At 43.0% G+C, this 19,090-nt stretch overlaps 2 protein-coding genes across 2 annotated transcripts in view; one reads left to right on the forward strand and one right to left on the reverse strand.

Annotated features, from left to right (window-relative positions):
* Window positions 1-20: 20 nt before the first annotated feature.
* LOC115133117 (lipase maturation factor 2-like) lies at window positions 21-18,535 on the forward strand. The gene is made up of 14 exons (XM_065016536.1): window positions 21-232; window positions 3,109-3,374; window positions 3,474-3,502; window positions 5,171-5,364; window positions 8,013-8,191; window positions 8,613-8,751; window positions 9,187-9,309; window positions 12,262-12,367; window positions 14,170-14,266; window positions 14,414-14,587; window positions 14,787-14,955; window positions 15,409-15,520; window positions 15,797-15,905; window positions 16,197-18,535. The coding sequence occupies exons 1-14, from the start codon at window positions 139-141 to the stop codon at window positions 16,518-16,520; spliced, it is 2,115 nt and encodes a 704-aa protein (XP_064872608.1). The 5' UTR covers window positions 21-138; the 3' UTR covers window positions 16,521-18,535.
* The window catches only part of stab2 (stabilin 2), a 36,819-nt gene continuing 36,179 nt past the window's right edge, over window positions 18,451-19,090 (reverse strand). Inside the window, exon 67 of the mRNA XM_029666022.2 lies at window positions 18,451-19,054. Coding sequence (XP_029521882.1) covers window positions 18,998-19,054 — 57 coding nt within the window. The 3' untranslated portion in view covers window positions 18,451-18,997. The remainder of the gene's footprint in view (window positions 19,055-19,090) is intronic.

The raw sequence follows: 19,090 nt of genomic DNA on the forward strand, positions 1-19,090 counted from the left end.
AGAACCACGCCTTCTGCACCGTCCACTGATTTTTTTTTACCGTCCTGGATGAATTGCACAGCAGTGGTTATTTGTTCGTGCTGTGTTGAGAGACGTAGGAAATAGTTTTATATTTAGCAGGAACGCCAAGCCGTAAACATGGGGGAAACCAGATTACCGCGTCATATGTTTTTATGGAGTATGGCAATTATTTACATGTTTGCTTTTGCATCCCTCTATGTTCAGATACCAGGTAAAACAAAATGTATCTATTTAACATCTATTTATTAATTGCAATCGAAGGAACCTTATTATTGGTTGACTGTTTGTGATCATGGAAATGTGTTCAGCTCTGCGTTGTTGAGTCGGATGGTTCCCACTTTTTTCCAAATATTTCGCTTGTGATGATGAACTGATTAATGTAGTTGCATCTGGTCGGTTAAGTACACTGGGGATGAAATGACTACTTTCTGAACTAGCCTGTGTTGTTGGACTGATCGGGCGACCTAATGACCATTTCCACGTGTTAAACTAGGTTCATTGCCTTTGCTACAGTGTTACAACTCCTGCACCATCACTATAGCTTAGGCCTAGAAAAGGAGAATGTATTTCGAGTGTATATTCAGTAGACTATTGTTTGATACTTTACGTACACAGATCTACATTGATGTGTTCGTATTTATTTATAAACATGAACTAGTTGTCTAGGTGAATGACTTGCTATAGAATGGCACTACGCGTAGTAAGGGGAACCAAAAATGAATGTAGGGTGGTACGAACCATCCTGATCTCGCGAGCTCACAAGTTCGTATGAGGCTAGGGCAGGCTGGCTTTATAAAGGAGAGTGAGGCAAATTGGCAGCAATAGAAGTGATGTGGCCTTACATGCTATGGCCACGTCCTGACAGGACTGGCCATTATTTGACAGATGCCCGTTTAGATATTTGCTTGGGGCAAGTGGATGTTTTCTTTACAATGGTCGTTGTCGGTGCCTTTTTTATGGCTGTGTCTGTCTGTTTGAGGGTTAGGATTTCCCCCAGAATGTGCACACTGAAGCTTCCTGCAAGCGCTGAGTGCGTTGGGAATAACCCGTCATCAATCCAGTATTGGAGCTTGGCTCAGACCCCAAACAGTATACAATAGATCTGACTTGTAGTATCATTTTCACGTTTTCCCAGTCTAAATACGAACTTGTAGTCATGTTGATTAGTCATCACACCACTTTACTTTTTCATGCAGCCATCTTATTATGCAAATTGTATGTGAAATGTACCAAGGTAAAATGTATTTTTATATTGAATCTTGGGTTGCTAGTCGGTTTTGTCTCCTCAATAGCTATTGCACCAAACATTCTATTATTATGAACAATTCTGGATCGGGGAGGATTGACAAAAATCCACTTGTTCTTTTTAAAGACATTTAGATTTTCTTTACCAGGGGGATTTAATTCTTCAATGGCTTTTACACAAAGCACGCTATGACTGAAAATGATTTATTCATAATCGGGGGAGGATGGATACATTTCTTTTTTTTCTCTATAGATTTGAGTTTTTTACTGTTCAGTCTTCAATATTTATTTCCGTTAAATAACAGGTTGTTGGGGTGGGAGGAGGGTGATTAATGGACATCCCCATTCACTCACGTAGTGATTAGGTCCACCTGCTAATCAACTCAGTGTGTGTGTGTGTGGATGATATTTACCCTTGGAATCCTTCACAGCTCGTCATCTATTCGGTGCGGTATTGTCGTCGGTTGTTCCTGTGTGGAACATTCCGTGGATTACACTGCGATTGTAAAGAAAGGTGCAAACGCTACACCTTGTATTCCAAAACGCCTGAAACCAACAGGCAGGATTTCTGACTAGACGCCGCCAAACTGTAATCATCATACACTCCCTCTGATGTTGGTTTCAGGCTTTTTGGAATACAAGGTGTAGCGTTTGTACTTTTCTTTACACAAACATGTCCATCCTCCCCCGATTTAAGCAATAAGTCCCGAGAAGGTGTGGTATATGCCCTGTATACCACGGCTAAGGGCTGTTCTTACGCACGACGCAATGCGGAGTGCTTTGATACAGCCACTTGCTGTGGTATATTGACCATATACCACAAACCCCTGAGGTACCTTATGGCTATTATAAACTGGTTACCAATGTAATTAGAATAGTAAAAGAAAATGTCATACCTGTTGTATACGGTCCGATATGCCATGGCTTTTTAGCCAATCGGCATTCGGGGCTCAAACCGCCGAGTTTATAATATAGAATTGATCATTTTCATAGTCATGGAACGCTTTGTGTAAGAGCTATTGAAGATTGAAATCTTATTATGAAAAATTCAAGTGTGGACTTTCCTCCATCCACCCCTGATTTAGATTAGTATTATCTACATAGCCATGGTGTGCTTGTTTCAATAGCTATTGATGAGAAAATCAAATATCCAATACAAAACACATTTTACCAAGGGCAAAATATGTATATGTCCATTGCTTGCAATCCACTCTATAGTCACTTTACAGACTGGCAGCAGGAGGCCTTACTGAAATAACACATCTCATTTGACAAGTGCTGGCAAGATGAGATGCATTGAACATGAATGAGTCATCGTTGCACAATTTAGTGTTTGTGTTTTACTTTATTTCTCTGCTTCTAATTTCAAATGTGAGCATACTTTCAGTTGGTCCACTCTGTGTGCCAGGTATGTCGTAGTGGCACTTCTGGTCTATCAGCTTCACCTGTCGTCTTAAATGTACACTAAATACACTAGATTCCAACTAACTGTAGTAAAACTAGCTGTATGCTTTCAGTTTTTTTATTAAAAAGTTATTCCACGCATTAATGCCACATTCCAATCAGTTGATCACAATCTTGGCTCAACCCATAAGCAATGTAAGCTTCTAAGCTCCACCTTCACATGTTCCATTTGACTGAATAAAAAGACAGCACAGATAAAACAAGTGTCTTGTTTTCACATACATGACCTTTGAACTATTTAGCAGGGTACCATAAACCCACTTACTTACTTTAAGTATGTGAACATGACCTCTATTCATTAACCCCATTCTCAATAAACACAACCCCCCCCCCCCTCTGTTTTGTTTATCCATCCCTGCTGTTTGTCTCGGTGGCCAGGTCTCTATGGCAATGAGGGGGTCCTGCCTGTGCGCCTGGTGGAGCCCCGTGTGGACGGCTCCAGGCCAGTGTTGGAGCAGATACATGCCCACCCCTCCCTGCTGTGGTTGGGGCCCCGGCTGGGTCTGGACCTGGACGCCCAGCAGGCAATGGAGCTGCTCTGCCTGGCGGGGGCGCTCTTAGCCCTGGGAGCAGCCCTACTGGAGCCCCTCCGAGACAGCCTGGTGTTCTTCTGCCTCTGGGCCCTCTACCTCTCCCTCTGTCAGGTCGGTGGGCGGGGGTGGTTGTCTGCCACTGGTTTGGTTAGATACTGTACAGTAAATTAACGATACAGTAAATTAATCAACATCATTTACTCTTGACAGGTGGGTCAAGACTTTCTGCGTTTTCAGTGGTAAGTGATCTGTTCTGAATTCTCATATGGGCTGAATTGATAGAGCGTAACAGGCTGCAAAGCTCAGACTTTGAAATGAAAATACATTTGTTTACTAAAGTGTTATTGCTGAACACAATGTCTACTGGGTCTGTGTGATGTCATTTTGTTATCAGACATGGGTTTTACTGCAAGAGCATCAGTGGCAGACAAGAAACTGCTATTGGAACCATTTGCCAGTCAAATTCACTATCCACTCCTCATAATTCTGTGTTTATTACATATTACAAGCTAACAGACAAACGGTGCGCTGTACATCTTGTGACTAGAACGATTGTTGAAAGTGTTTGTGCGTATGTATCAGTCTTCGACATCATGCATATTTTATACAGGTAAGCAGACTTTGCCTTGAAGGACATCTATCACACATGTAATATGGTTTTAGAGTTATTGACTTTTAGCTAAGCTTGGAGATGTTGCTATTAGACATGATTAGGCGGCTGCCTATGGCAGTAGATTAACAAGTGCTAAACTGACCAAGGCATACCTTTTAAACAACACAAAACCTCACAGAATTCTTCCCAAAAACAATGACAGTTTCTTTCAACCAGCGGCTTATGGGAGTTTTAGGTGAGCTCTGATGACACCCTGTGATAAGCAGTGTCCACTTTGTCAAAGGCAGGGGTGAAAAATATTTAGCTTTGTCCATTCCCAGCGTGCCTCTTCAGGGTGCTGTTGGAGAGATGCATCCACCAACTTTCTGTCTATGGAAGAAATCATCAAAAAAAAAAAAATCACGTAGCAGATCTAGCCTACGGTATGAAAATGTATTGAGGCAGACACTTTTTACATCATGCACGTTTCTCCAATCAAACAGCTGAACGTAAATGGTGCCCGATCAAATAACAAAAATGCGCTGACATGTTAGCGAACACCATATCCTAAACAAATGTATTTGTCACAGGAATCAGGACAAACAAAGGACTAAAAAGTATGAATTTTTCCACCTCTGATAAAGATGTATTTTCAACGTCATTTTGCTTACAGGGACTATTCTAGTTTTGTGGGGGTATATGGTGGTCGGAATTAGTTTTTGTCTCGCCTAGGGTGTCAGAATGGCCAGGACTGGGCCTGTGCAAGGCTTTGGTTTCCCCAGCAGTTGCATGGATTAGTAAATAGATAATAAATAGTTGCCTGGTTGTGTTTTTATATGTAGTAGGGGTGGGTGTGTCTGAACTGTTTATAGTTAGCTGGCTATCCACTAACACACACCAGTTGGTTCTGCATGAAGAGAATGCCAACCTACAACCGGTTTAAAGATGCACAGCTACCAGTATGTTATGGAGTCTCAGTGCCTCTGGCTCTAACGGGCATTGCTTCTACTAGGCTAACTGATTCCCTGAAAGGCAGTGTCATTGGATTTGAAGCTCAGTGATATGTACTGTATTCCACTGTTTTGAGCAGGAATTTCATGTAGCCTTCTGGTGCAGGAATTTCAAGTGAAATGTAATCTATTGATTGTATTTATTTATCAACTTTGTCATTTCTTTGAGACCTGAGATTTTGGGTTGTTGGAGTGATTTCAGTGCCTTATACATTTATAGTTATGATGTGAGGAGGACTGGGGATTTTTTTCCCCAAGGAGAGCGGACTTTGATTATTAATGTCTCGTTTGATTCCCACCCATAGGGACAGTCTGCTGTTGGAGGCGGGCTTCCTGACCGTGCTCGTCGCGCCGCTCAACCTCCTGCGGTGGCGCTCGGCATTCCGTCAGCATGACGCCGTGACCTTCTGGCTGGTGCGCTGGCTCCTGTTCCGCCTCACCTTTGGCTCCGGGGTCGCCAAGCTGGCCAGCCACTGCCCCAGCTGGTGGGGGCTCACCGGTGAGACAAGGGAACCTCTTATGACACAAAACTGTACTGTTCAATGTATACTGAACAAAAATATAAACGCAACAATTTCAATGATTTTTACGGAGTTAGTTTATATATGGAAATCAGTCGATTTAATAAATAAATTCATTAGGCCCTAATCTATGGATTGCACATGACTCCGCAATGAGTCAGCCAGTCAGAATGAGTTTTTCCCCATAAAAGGGATTGCAAAAATCAGAGACTTTTATCTCCCTCACCAACTTTAAACATCTGCAATCTGAGCAGCTAACCGATCGCTGCAGCTGTACATAGTCCATCGGTAAATAGCCCACCCAATTTACCTACCTCATCCCCATACTGTTTTTATTTATTTACTTTTCTGCTCTTTTGCACACCAGTATCTCTACCGGCACATGACCATCTGATCATTTATCACTCGTGTTAATCTGCTAAATTGTAATTATTCGCTTACCTCATGCCTTTTGCACACAATGTATATAGACTCTTTTTTTTCTTTTTTTCTACTGTGTTATTGACTTGTTTATTGTTTACTCCATGTGTAACTCTGTTGTTGTCTGTTCACACTGCTATGCTTTATCTTGGCCAGGTCGCAGTTGTAAATGAGAACTTGTTCTCAACTAGCTTACCTGGTTATATAAAGGTAAAATAAAACTATTACAGACAGAAATACTCCTCATTTTCATCAGCTGTCCGGGTGGCTGGTCTCACACGATCCCGTAGGTGAAGAAGCCGGATGTGGAGGTCAGTGGGCTGGCGTGGTTACACGTGGTCTGCGGGTTGTGAGGCCGGATGGAGTACTGACAAATTCTCTAAAATGACATTATGACCTTATGGTAGAGAAATTAACATTCAATCAGCGATGGCTCTGGTGGGCGGCTCTAGCAACGGCTCTGGTGGACTTTTTTTGTGTGTGGTTGTTTCTTGTGCCCAGGCACAAGGGTGCACCTGTGTAATCATACTGTTTAGTCAGCTTCTTGATGTGCCACCTGTCAGGTGGATGGATTATCTTGGCAAAGGAGAAATGCTCACTAACAGGGATGTAAACAAATTTGTGCACAAAATTTGGTAGAAAAGCATTTTGTGTGTATGGAAAATGTATGGGATCTTTTTATTTCAGCTCATGAACCATGGGACCCACTTTACATTGCGTTTATATTTTTGTTTAGTGTATCTTCGGGACTGCAACTAAATGGGAGTCTGTTGGGCCGAAATTGGGACTCTTGATCCCAATGTCAGGCCAGTGTCCCAACAGCTTCTGGACCGCAACTAATTGGGAGTCTATGTTCAATGGTACGAGTAATGTGAAGACTGGTTGAGCAATGACAACATTACTCATGCTTGTAGATTTATCAATAAAGGCAGGAGTAAGGAGTGCGTGTGCTTGGCTATGATTGTACCGTGTGCATCATGTAAGGGGTGTGTACCTCACCCAGCGGCAGTATTCTCATTAACTTCCATGATGGTAATGATGATGCCTGGAGCCTCACTACACATACATTTACATTTAAGTCATTTAGCAGACGCTCTTATCCAGAGCGACTTACAAATTGGTGCATTCACCTTATGACATCCAGTGGAACAGTAGTGCATCTAAATCTTTTAAGGGGGGGGTGAGAGAGATTACTTTATCCTATCCTAGGTATTCCTTAAAGATGTGGGGTTTCAGGTGTCTCCGGAAGGTGGTGATTGACTCCGCTGTCCTGGCGTCGTGAGGGAGTTTGTTCCACCATTGGGGGGCCAGAGCAGCGAACAGTTTTGACTGGGCTGAGCGGGAACTGTACTTCCTCAGTGGTAGGGAGGCGAGCAGGCCAGAGGTGGATGAACGCAGTGCCCTTGTTTGGGTGTAGGGCCTGATCAGAGCCTGGAGGTACTGAGGTGCCGTTCCCCTCACAGCTCCGTAGGCAAGCACCATGGTCTTGTAGCGGATGCAAGCTTCAACTGGAAGCCAGTGGAGAGAGCGGAGGACGGGTGACGTGAGAGAACTTGGGAAGGTTGAACACCAGACGGGCTGCGGCGTTCTGGATGAGTTGTAGGGGTTTAATGGCACAGGCAGGGAGCCCAGCCAACAGCGAGTTGCAGTAATCCAGACGGGAGATGACAAGTGCCTGGATTAGGACCTGCGCCGCTTCCTGTGTGAGGCAGGGTCGTACTCTGCGGATGTTGTAGAGCATGAACCTACAGGAACGGGCCACCGCCTTGATGTTAGTTGAGAACGACAGGGTGTTGTCCAGGATCACGCCAAGGTTCTTAGCGCTCTGGGAGGAGGACACAATGGAGTTGTCAACCGTGATGGCGAGATCATGGAACGGGCAGTCCTTCCCCGGGAGGAAGAGCAGCTCCGTCTTGCCGAGGTTCAGCTTGAGGTGGTGATCCGTCATCCACACTGATATGTCTGCCAGACATGCAGAGATGCGATTCGCCACCTGGTCATCAGAAGGGGGAAAGGAGAAGATTAATTGTGTGTCGTCTGCATAGCAACTGCGACATCAGTCGCAGTTCAGGAAAAGTGTCAGCGATTTAAAACACGTGATTTAAAAAAAGGTGCGAGGTGCAGTGTTATGGGTCAATCTTTACTCATCCATGTCTCATATCCTCCCTCCCCTCTGTCACCCCATCAAACCCCTCCCTCTTCCCAGCGGTGAACCACATGTTTGAGGCCCAAGGCATCCCCCTGCCCTGGTCCTGGTTCATCCAGCAGCTGCCAGACTGGTACCTGAAGCTGGGGACTGTCGGTCTGTTGGTGACCGAGATCGCTGTGCCCCCCCTCTACTTCGCCCCCATCCGCCACCTCAGACTGGCAGCCTTCTACATTCAGGTGTGTGTGTGTGTGTGTGTGGTTACATCAGCAGCTGCTAAACATGAGCATGTAAAATGTCTAAGAAAGGATTGAACACACTGATATACAGGCTTCCAGTTTCTTTTCAATGTTTCCTCCTGCCGCCTAAATCGCTATCAAGTGTTGAGGTCTGGCTGAGGGAGGAGAGGTTCAGAAAAACGCCTACCTACAGTACAAATTGTCTAGTCTGTTATCATCCAGGGAATCGCCAGACTGCTGCTATAAGGCTCTAGACGTGTGTGTGTGTGTTTGTCATTTGTGTGACATTTGTATGCTTGACGGTGAATGAATGACCCCTAACTATACACATGTGTTGCAGGATTGCGACCCCACACATGTCATTTGCACGATGCCTTTATCTAACTATACCTACCTACTTCTCTCTGTAACTGATAACCAGGCAGTGTACCAGGTGAAGTTAATGTTCGTGGGGAACTATGGCTTCCTCCCCTTCCTTTCCCTGGCTCTGACTTTCTCCCTGTTGGACGACGACCATATCAGCTACTGGCTGGGCCACGGCAAGAAGAAGAGCGCCAAGAGTATGACCTCACTTCTCTTCTTATGCAACTCTCACATTTAACACCAGAGTAGACGTTCAGGCCAGCTTTCTCCCTAAAACAGCATTATCCACACCCAGTTTGGTGTTTTAAGCTGGTGGAAGGTACTATAAAACACAAAGGCTGTTACAGTAATGATCAGCTTCCTTTTCCCCCCCTATTTCCCTATTCTGGCAGGGAGAGGAAAGGGGGGGGGGTCATTGTTTTATTCTCAGGCAGAGTGGTCTGATCTGTCAGGTGTTATCCTGTTTAAGTACTTCTGTGATGTATTTTGTTTATCTACAGTTAACATTCCTAATGTCCTAAAAGGGTAACCCCTTAATGTAACTTACAAAATACATTTTTAGTAGCTGGACAAAACCAAATGATGGACTGTGATACTAAGAGCACCTAATCTAATGAAGTTTTTTTTTGCAGCCTGGAACCAAACCATAATGTCATTGGTGTTGCTGTCTGTATTTGCTGCCATCATCTATGGAACTAAAGTGCTCTTCACACTGGAAATGGACTGGGAGGCCAAGACCATGACCTCTAAAACCGGTAGGTTAACAGTGCATTTGGTATTCAATCCACTTGACTTTTTCCACATTTTGTTACGTTACAGCCTTATTCTAAAATTGATTGAGCAATTAAAAAAAAAAATCTACACACTATCCCATAATGACAAAGCAAAAACAGGTTTTAAGATTTTTTTTGCAAATCTATAACATTTTAAAAAAATCACATTTACATAAGTAGGTTTTTATCAATGATCTCTCAGCACTTTGCTCTGTTCATATTTGCCTCTATCCTGACTAGTCTCCCAGTCCCTGCCTTTTACTGCGGAGTGGTTTCCATCTGGCCACTACCATAAATGCCTGATTGGTGGAGTGCTGCAGAGATGGTTGTCCTTCTGGAAGGTTCTCCCATCTCCACAGATGAACTCTGGAGCTCTCTGAGTGACCATCTGGTTCTTGGTCACCTCCCCCCCGACCAAGGCCTTTCTCCCCCGATTGCTCAGTTTGGCTGCTGGGAGGCCAGCTCTAGGAAGAGTCATGGTGGTTCCAAACTTCTTCCATTTATGAATGATGGAGGCCACCGAGTTCTTGGTGACCTTCAATGCTGTAGACATTTTTTGGAGCCCTTCCCAGATCTGTGCCTTGACACAATCCTGTCTCGGAGCTCTACAAACAATTCCTTTGACCTCATGGCTTTGTTTTTGCTCTGACATGCACTGTCAACTGTGGGACCTTATATAGACAGGTGTGTGTGCCTTTCCAAATAATTTGAATTTACCACAGGTGGACTCCAATAAAGTTGTAGAAACAGCTCAAGGAAGATCAATGGAAACAGGATGCACCTGAACTCAATTTCGAGTCTCATAGCAAAGGGTCTGAATACTTACCTAAATAAAGTATTTCTGTTTTTACTTTTAATACTGCAAAAAAATACAGAACCTTTTTTCACTTTGTCATTATGGGGTATAGTTAATCCATTTTAGAATAAGGCTGCAATGTAACAAAATAAGGAAAAAGTCAAGGGGTTTGAAGAGTTTCCGAAGGCACTGTAATACTGTATACCTAGTGACTCTGTAGGTTAACATCTATATATTACTGTATACCTAGTGACTCGGTAGGTTAACATCTATATATTACTGTATACCTAGTGACTCTGTAGGTTAACATCTATATATTACTGTATACCTAGTGACTCTGTAGGTTAACATCTATATATTACTGTATACCTCGTGACTCGGTAGGTTAACATCTATATATTACTGTATACCTAGTGACTCTGTAGGTTAACATCTATATATTACTGTATACCTAGTGACTCTGTAGGTTAACATCTATATATTACTGTATACCTAGTGACCCGGTAGGTTAACAGCTATATATTACTGTATACCTAGTGACTCTGTAGGTTAACATCTATATATTACTGTATACCTAGTGACCCGGTAGGTTAACATCTATATATTACTGTATACCTAGTGACTCTAGGTTAACATCTATATTTATTACTGTATACCTAGTGACTAGGTTAACATCTATATTTATTACTGTATACCTAGTGACTAGGTTAACATCTATATATTACTGTATACCTAGTGACACTAGGTTAACATCTATATATTACTGTATACCTTGTGACTCGGTAGGTTAACATCTATATATTACTGTATACCTAGTGACTCTGTAGGTTAACATCTATATATTACTGTATACCTTGTGACTCGGTAGGTTAACATCTATATATTACTGTATACCTAGTGACTCCGTAGGTTAACATCTATATATTACTGTATACCTAGTGACTCTGTAGGTTAACATCTATATATTACTGTATACCTAGTGACTCTGACTCTGTAGGTTAACATCTATATATTACTGTATACCTAGTGTGACTCTAGTGTAGGTTAACATCTATATATTACTGTATACCTAGTGACTCTGTAGGTTAACATCTATATATTACTGTATACCTAGTGTGACTAACATCTATATATTAGTGTTAACATCTATATATTACTGTATACCTAGTGACTCTGTTAGGTTAACATCTATATATTACTGTATACCTAGTGAGTGACTAGTCTGTAGGTTAACATCTATATATTACTGTATACCTAGTGACTCTGTAGGTTAACATCTATATATTACTGTATACCTAGTGACTCTGTAGGTTAACATCTATATATTACTGTATACCTAGTGACTCTGTAGGTTAACATCTATATATTACTGTATACCTAGTGACTCTGTAGGTTAACATCTATATATTACTGTATACCTAGTGACTCTGTATACCTAGTGAGGTTAACATCTATATATTACTGTATACCTAGTGACTCTGTAGGTTAACATCTATATATTACTGTATACCTAGTGACTCTGTATACCTAGTGACTAGGTTAACATCTATATATTACTGTATACCTAGTGACTCGGTAGGTTAACATCTATATATTACTGTATACCTAGTGACTCTGTAGGTTAACATCTATATATTACTGTATACCTAGTGACTCTGTAGGTTAACATCTATATATTACTGTATACCTAGTGACTCTGTAGGTTAACATCTATATATTACTGTATACCTAGTGACTCTGTAGGTTAACATCTATATATTACTGTATACCTAGTGACTCTGTAGGTTAACATCTATATATTACTGTATACCTCGTGACTCGGTAGGTTAACATCTATATATTACTGTATACCTAGTGACTCTGTAGGTTAACATCTATATATTACTGTTAATATCTATATAGTGTATACCTAGTGACATCGGTAGGTTAACATCTATATATTACTGTATACCTAGTGACTCGGTAGGTTAACATCTATATATTACTGTATACCTAGTGACTCTGTAGGTTAACATCTATATATTACTGTATACCTAGTGGCTCGGTAGTGTTGCTTTATTTTATTTCCTGATGGATGTCAATCATTGACAATACATTGTTACGTTAATAGTTAAGTGATTTTGTTTCATGTTTTGTAGCCTTTACCCAGCAGCAGTTTGACAATTGGTTGAAGCTTGTGACAGGACCCACTATCTGGGTAGGAGTTCTCTCTCTCACCTGGGAGGTGGTGGCAGCCATGCTTGGGTGAGTAGGCTATATCATACTAAAACAGTATCTGTAATAAAGTTTGCAATTCAAAGATGGTAAATCTTAGGACCAGGAGATTTTCAATTGTGAAATACAGTTGAAGTCGGAAGTTTACATGCACTTATGTTGGAGTCATTAAATCTCGTTTTTCAACCACTCCACACATTTCTTGTTAACAAACTATAATTTTGGCAAGTCGGTTAGGACATCTACTTTGTGTATGACATAAGTAATGTTTCCAACAATTGTTTACAGACAGATTATTTCACTTATAATTCACTATCACAATTCCAGTGGGTCAGAAGTTTACATACACTAAGTTGACTGTGCCTTTAAACAGCTTGGAAAATTCCAGAAAATGATGTCATGGCTTTAGAAGCTTCTGATAGGCTAATTGACATCATTTGAGTCAATTGGAGGTGTACCTGTGGATGTATTTCAAGGCCTACCTTCCAACTCGGTGCCTCTTTGCTTGACATCATGGGGAAATCAAAACAAATCAGCCAAGACCTCAGAAAATAAATTGTAGACCTCCACAAGTCTGGTTCATGCTTGGGAGCAATTTACAAACGCCTGAAGGGTACCATGTTCATCTGTACAAAGAATAGTACGCAAGTATAAACACCATGGGACCACATAGCTGTCATACCGCTCAGGAAGGAGACGTGTTTTGTCTCCTAAAGATGAACGTACTTTGGTGCTATAAGTGTAAATCAATCCCAGAACAACAGCAAAGGAGATGTGAAGATGCTGGAGGAAACCGGTACAAAAGCATCTATATCACCAGTAAAACGAGTCCTGTATCGACATAACCTGAAAGGCCACTCAGCAAAGAAGAAGCCACTGCTCCAAAACAGCCATTAAAAAGCCAGACTACAGTTTGCAACTGCACATGGGGACAAAGATCATACTTTTTGGAGAAATGTCCTCTTGTTTGATGAAACAAAAATAGAACTGTTTGGTCATAATGACCATTGTTATGTTCGGAGGAGAAAGAGGGAGGCTTGCAAGCCGAAGAACACCATCCCAACCGTGAAGCACGGGGGTGGCAGCATCATGTTGTGGGGTGCTTTGCTGCAGGAGGGACTGGTGTACTTCACAAAATAGATGGCTTCATGAGGGAGGAAAATTATGTGGATATTGAAGCAACATCTCAAGAAATCAGTCAGGAAGTTAAAGCTTGGTCGCAAATGGACAATGACCCCAAGCATACTTCCAAAGTTGTGGCAAAATGGCTTAAGGACAAAGTCAAGGTATTGGAGTGGCCATCACAAAGCCCTGAACTCAAGCCTATAGAACATTTATGGGCAGAACTGAAAAAGTGTGTGCGAGCAAGGAGGCCTACAAACCTGACTCAGTTACACCAGCTCTATCAGGAGGAATGGGCCAAAATTCACCCAACTTATTGTGGAAGGCTACCCAAAACATTTGACCCAAGTTAAACAATTTAAAGGAAATGCTACCAAATACTAATGGAGTGTATGTAAACTTCTGACCCACTGGGAATGTGATGAAAGAAATCATTCTCTCTACTATTATTCTGATATTTCACATTCTTAAAATAAAGTGGTGATCCTAACTGACCTGAGACAGGACATTGGGATTAAATGTCAGGAATTGTGAAAAACTGAGTTTAAATGTATTTGGCTAAGGTGTATGTAAACTTCCGAATTCAACTGTAGATCTAGTTCCACTGCATTTGCCGACCCCAGAACAGTGGTCTGCCCCGTTGCAGCGTGAGTCATCCTTGTTTTGCGTTTAATGTCCACTGATCTCAGATCTTTGTTTCCTCCCCCCAGGTGTGTGTGTGTTAGAGGGTGTCTCTGGAAGCTCTGGGGTCTTGTCCAATGGGCTGTCATTGTCTCTGCTGCAGTCGCCGTGTTTGCTATCAGTGTGGTGAGTCACACAGGGAGCCTTCTGATTGTGAATCACTTTAATGAAGACAGCATAAATCTACCTAATTGGTCTGTTGGAGTTACTATTGGTCTAGTAGTTAGCACTGTTTATAAGATTCTCTCTGATTGGTCATGGTGTTGTCCCCAGGTGCCCTACTCGTCCATGGAGCAGGTGTACAGCAGTAAGATCCTCCCGGAGGTGAGACAGGCCTACAGCCTAGTGGAGCGCTATAGACTGGTCAGTGCCTACAGCCTGGACAACAGGGTGGACGGGAGGTCAGAGGTCGTCCTCGAGGGCAGCATGGACAAGAATACCTGGACGGTAAGAGAGCGGGGACCAAAATAATAGTTTTGGATGAAAAAGTTTTGTTTTTTCTCCGATTTCACAATATTAGACATGGAATGTCCTCAATCACATGATCTTCCTCAACTACTTGACTTTTATAAAGTAAAACAATCTTATATAGTTCTGCGAAAGGTGTATCGTGTTTCAATGCACCTTTCCCAATTGGCCCTCCTAGGAGATAGAGTTCATGTACAAGCCGGGAAATGTGGGCGTGGCCCCTCCAGTGGTGGCCCCCCACCAGCCACGGTTAGACTGGCAGATGAGCCAGGCAGCCCAGGGACTGGCCGAACAGAGCCCCTGGTTCACAAGCCTAGTGCACTGCCTACTGCAGGGCAAGAAGGATGGTATGTACTGCACTCTGTGATAATGACTTCTATTTTTCAATTAAAGTGTAGAGCACAGACGTCTTTGTTTTAATATGAGGAAAGTGCAGGTTGCATCTGGCAGACTACTTTTATTTTGGCTCTTGATGGGTGTTTTTAGGCCTGTGGCCTTTTCTAGGATCAGCTCCCCCTCCTGTCTATGTCATCTTATTGATTATGATCTTAAAGGCAAAACTGATCCTAGATCAGCACTCCTACTCTGAGACGCTTTATGAATACGGGCCCAGAAATTCACTGGTATGCGCCTGACATGTAAAACTGCTAGTCGGTGTGGGGTGGGCGTGATTTACTCACACATTGTAGATCATTGACCTTCCAACAAAGGAGAAATATCAGCAACACTCAGATGACCACTCGCCTGCATGCTGCACTCCGTTTCTCACACATGACTTTCTATCTCTCCCTGTGTCCCAGTGGTGAGACTGATCCAGACAGACTCAGCCCAATACCCATTCAGCCAGGCCCCCCCGGTCTACCTCCGAGCCAGCCTCTACCAGTACTGGTTCACCCAGACCGCACAGGACTGGTGAGCAGCCTACGGCTTCCACTTCAGCAGTGGGTGTACTGGGGAGAGAGTGCTAATGGTTAACCCATGAATTCCTTAGATTATTCATTCATAAAATCAGTTAAGATTTACAAGTGAACTTAAATAGTCACTATATTAAGTGATGTTATTCATAAAATGGCCACAAAATGTACAGTATTCTAATTGTCAGAATTCGATGAAGCCACTCGATTCAACCAGACACAAATAAAATGTTCCTATGGTAATGAGTGGTGTATTGGTTGTCTTCCCTGTCAGGTCTGGTCCTAAAGAGTGGTGGAGGAGAGACTATTCAGAGGAGTTCTATCCTGCAGTGCAGCTGGGTGACCCTACCCTGGAGGCCATGCTCAACCAGCACGGACTCAAGGTAGCTAAGCCTTTTTGCTCAACTGGGTTATGTTGTAACTTTGTGTTGTACTAATAATATCAGTACTGTGGCTTGTGGTGATTGCCCCTCCAACTCCAGATGTGGTGCTGTATTGGCTATATGGAATTCACGCTCCCCTTTGCTTTTGTGTGTGTGTGGTGCGTACTAGTGTGTGCTGTATGGCCAGGTGTACCAAGTCTGATTTCTCAGACACGCATACCAACAACACTCGCACTCTTACGTGTCTTTGTTGTGTATGTACATGTGCTTACATATGAACTTTGTGTGCAGGAGACGTTCCCGATTCAGCCCAGTCCTGACTCTCCTCTGGCCCAGGCTCTGAAGCAGGTACGGGGCCACGTTCAGACTCTACCCGGCCACCTGGTGCTCTGGTCCCTCCTGGCCACTGTCGCCACCATCTGGCTCTTCAAAACCCTGCTCTCCGGGGTCCTGGGGGGCCGAAAGGCTAAACCCACTCCGGCCGAACCCAAGGCCAAGAAGGCGAAGGCCCAGCCAGCAGCGAAAAATGCCTCGGCCTCCAGTCTCAAAGCAGGGAGGGAGAATTCTGAGGAGAGTAGACGGGATGCTGACAAGAGCCCTAAGAAGAGGAAGTGATGTGGGACTGCTGCCGTGGGACTTCCTGTTACGTTCTTGTTGTTGCCCCTTGTCTCGGGATGGAGGGCGGAGAGAAGGGGTGTTACCTACATGTAAATCTCAGGTGTTTCTACAGTAACTAACAATCCGACCAGCTCTTTCTACAGTAACTACCAATCCGACCAGCTCTGTGACTCGGAGACCACCACCGTGGCCTTGTATTCAGTCAGTTCTCATCTCTCTCTCACTCGCTCACTCACACCCATATATTGCACATACACAAGCAAAAGCGTCTATTTTCTCTGTGCCTCCTTCCGTCACCATATTCTCAGGTCCACCTATGGATGAGTCTTCAGACATGCCTACGGGCGAGTCCCTGGCATCACAGTACAGTGGTGCTTTGTTATGAGCTGTTTTTGAGCTTGGCCATCTGTTCTTCAGGGAACACTTTATCTGAATTCTGGGAATGCATTCATCCATTTTAACGGTTGTTGTCCAACAGTTTTAATCTTGTGCTATATCTTTAATATGATATTCAGGCTGGGTGCAGTTATTGTACCTCAGTGAACCCTTTCATGGACCGCATCAGACCTTCTTTTTTTTAAATTTGAAGTTGTTAAGTGATTCCATGTAATGATATCTATACCCGACCATGAGAAACTGTATAGCGACATCGTCAAGAATACTGTATTCTGAGAGCTTTGTCCTGCTAAACCTTTTGCCTTTGAACAGCAAACCACAGATTTCTAACGTCAAAAACCCTTTGGTCACCTTTTTTTAACCGCTTAAAATGCATAACTGCTCCTAAGAAATCTTTATATTCCACATCTGTGTATATTTGAGACGTAGTATGACTTAAGCTTAGTGTATTAGGTTAAAGCACTGCTGCAAAATTACTGGGCTCTTAAGGAGAAATTCCAAGCCCTTAGGGCACTATTCAGTCTATCGCTGAGGCGGTACAGATTGTGTGACTAAAATGTAAAGGTACTTTTTACTGGTCGGTGTTTAAAAAAAAAAAAAAAAGTAAAAAATCTTAGCTGTATATTGAAACCGAACACTTAGATTTGACAAACTACAGATAGAAAAAGACAAACGTTCAGTGCTCGTCAGAAACTAGACTTTCGATCTTGTCAAATCTAGTTGAAAAGGTGTGCTTGTCAATACCAGGTAAACTAAGAGGTCTGCATGTTATGTTAAAGGTCAACAACAACAAAAAAGGGACTGTGACTTGGAGCTTCAAACCCCGTTTTTAGATTTGTGGGTTCAATTATTTTAGTGATTTGACCTGGGCTGATTAGTTTCTATAGGGACAGAGACCAATGACCAATATGTGGTGCTCTTTGTTTCTGCATTTTATTCATGACAAATGTGCAGTGTGGAAGAGCCAGTGGCTCTCTGGTAAGGATCTCACCAATTTCAGTATGGGGTTATAGGGTCAGCCCCTGAGTGGCTGTGTTGACACTCAGTAATGGTTGGAAGGCTGGTAGATGTCATGGGAGTGAATCCCTGGGGTCCCCTCCTATGAAGAAACTCCTGGGGGAAAGGTGGGCACTTCGTTTTTATATTTATTTTCATTTATAGACGAAGTGCCCACTTACAGGAGTATCTCCATAAGCACTGCTCTTTGCTGTCTGTATCACAGAGGGAACCCCAAGAATTTGCCCCCCTCTGCTTATGTTATCACACCCTTCTGCCAATGTCACCTTTTATGTGGCAGCCACTCCAAGTGGCCTTGACTCACTGACCTGCAGAGTCTTCAGTAGGCAACCGTGCCCCAGAGTTCAAACCTGTAAACCAATGCTTATGGGGCGAGATCCTAACGCCAGAGCCCTTCACCCTTATGCTTTGCTTCATAATTTGACATTGAGAGTTCGGTTGATATGTATATTTGGCTGTGGTTAAATGTTTTCTTGAGTGTGTTGGTTGGATGAATGGAAAGATTTGCTCAAGCTTTGCTTCAAATGTTTTATCAACAAAGACGGTTGCATCTGGTTATCTTCGTTTCATACTATTAAAGATTTGAAATTGTGGGTAAACCTTTTGACAGAGACTTAAAATACTTATTTTGTATATGAATTAACCCCCCCCCCAAAATCTGTATAATATTTATTTCATGATTATGCCACAGGAAGACTGGTCACATTACTAGACAAGGCACTGAGAATGAGTCCATAGTGAGGTTGTTTTGTGGGAGCCTGAGCCCTGTTTGTCCTTCCTAGGGCACTGTCCAACTCTGTCTGAGGAGGATAGTCTTCGGGCTCGATTCAAGCTGCGTCGTGGAAGTTTAGCGCTATTTAAATTTAACGGCAATGTTCCCGCATTCATGGTAAATGCTTCATATGTCGGTGCAATCGGAAAACATTTCTGTAGTGCTGAAGTTCAGATGGAATTGTGCTCTTAGTAGTCCCACAGTGCTGCCCTCTACTGGTCAACATGTGTACAACATGTAGCAGCACTCTTTATCAGAGGGAGAGTGAGGACTGTGACGTGTGTGTCTCTCAGCAGTCCTGGAGCAGGTCATACGGGCCACCCTCTACCACCTGGTGTTTGTCCTCCTGTTAAAACACATATGTCATCTGGAGTTATGGTAT

This window comes from Oncorhynchus nerka, unplaced genomic scaffold (genome assembly GCF_034236695.1).
Source record: "Oncorhynchus nerka isolate Pitt River unplaced genomic scaffold, Oner_Uvic_2.0 unplaced_scaffold_21___fragment_6___debris, whole genome shotgun sequence".
Taxonomy (NCBI): Eukaryota; Metazoa; Chordata; class Actinopteri; order Salmoniformes; family Salmonidae; genus Oncorhynchus; species Oncorhynchus nerka.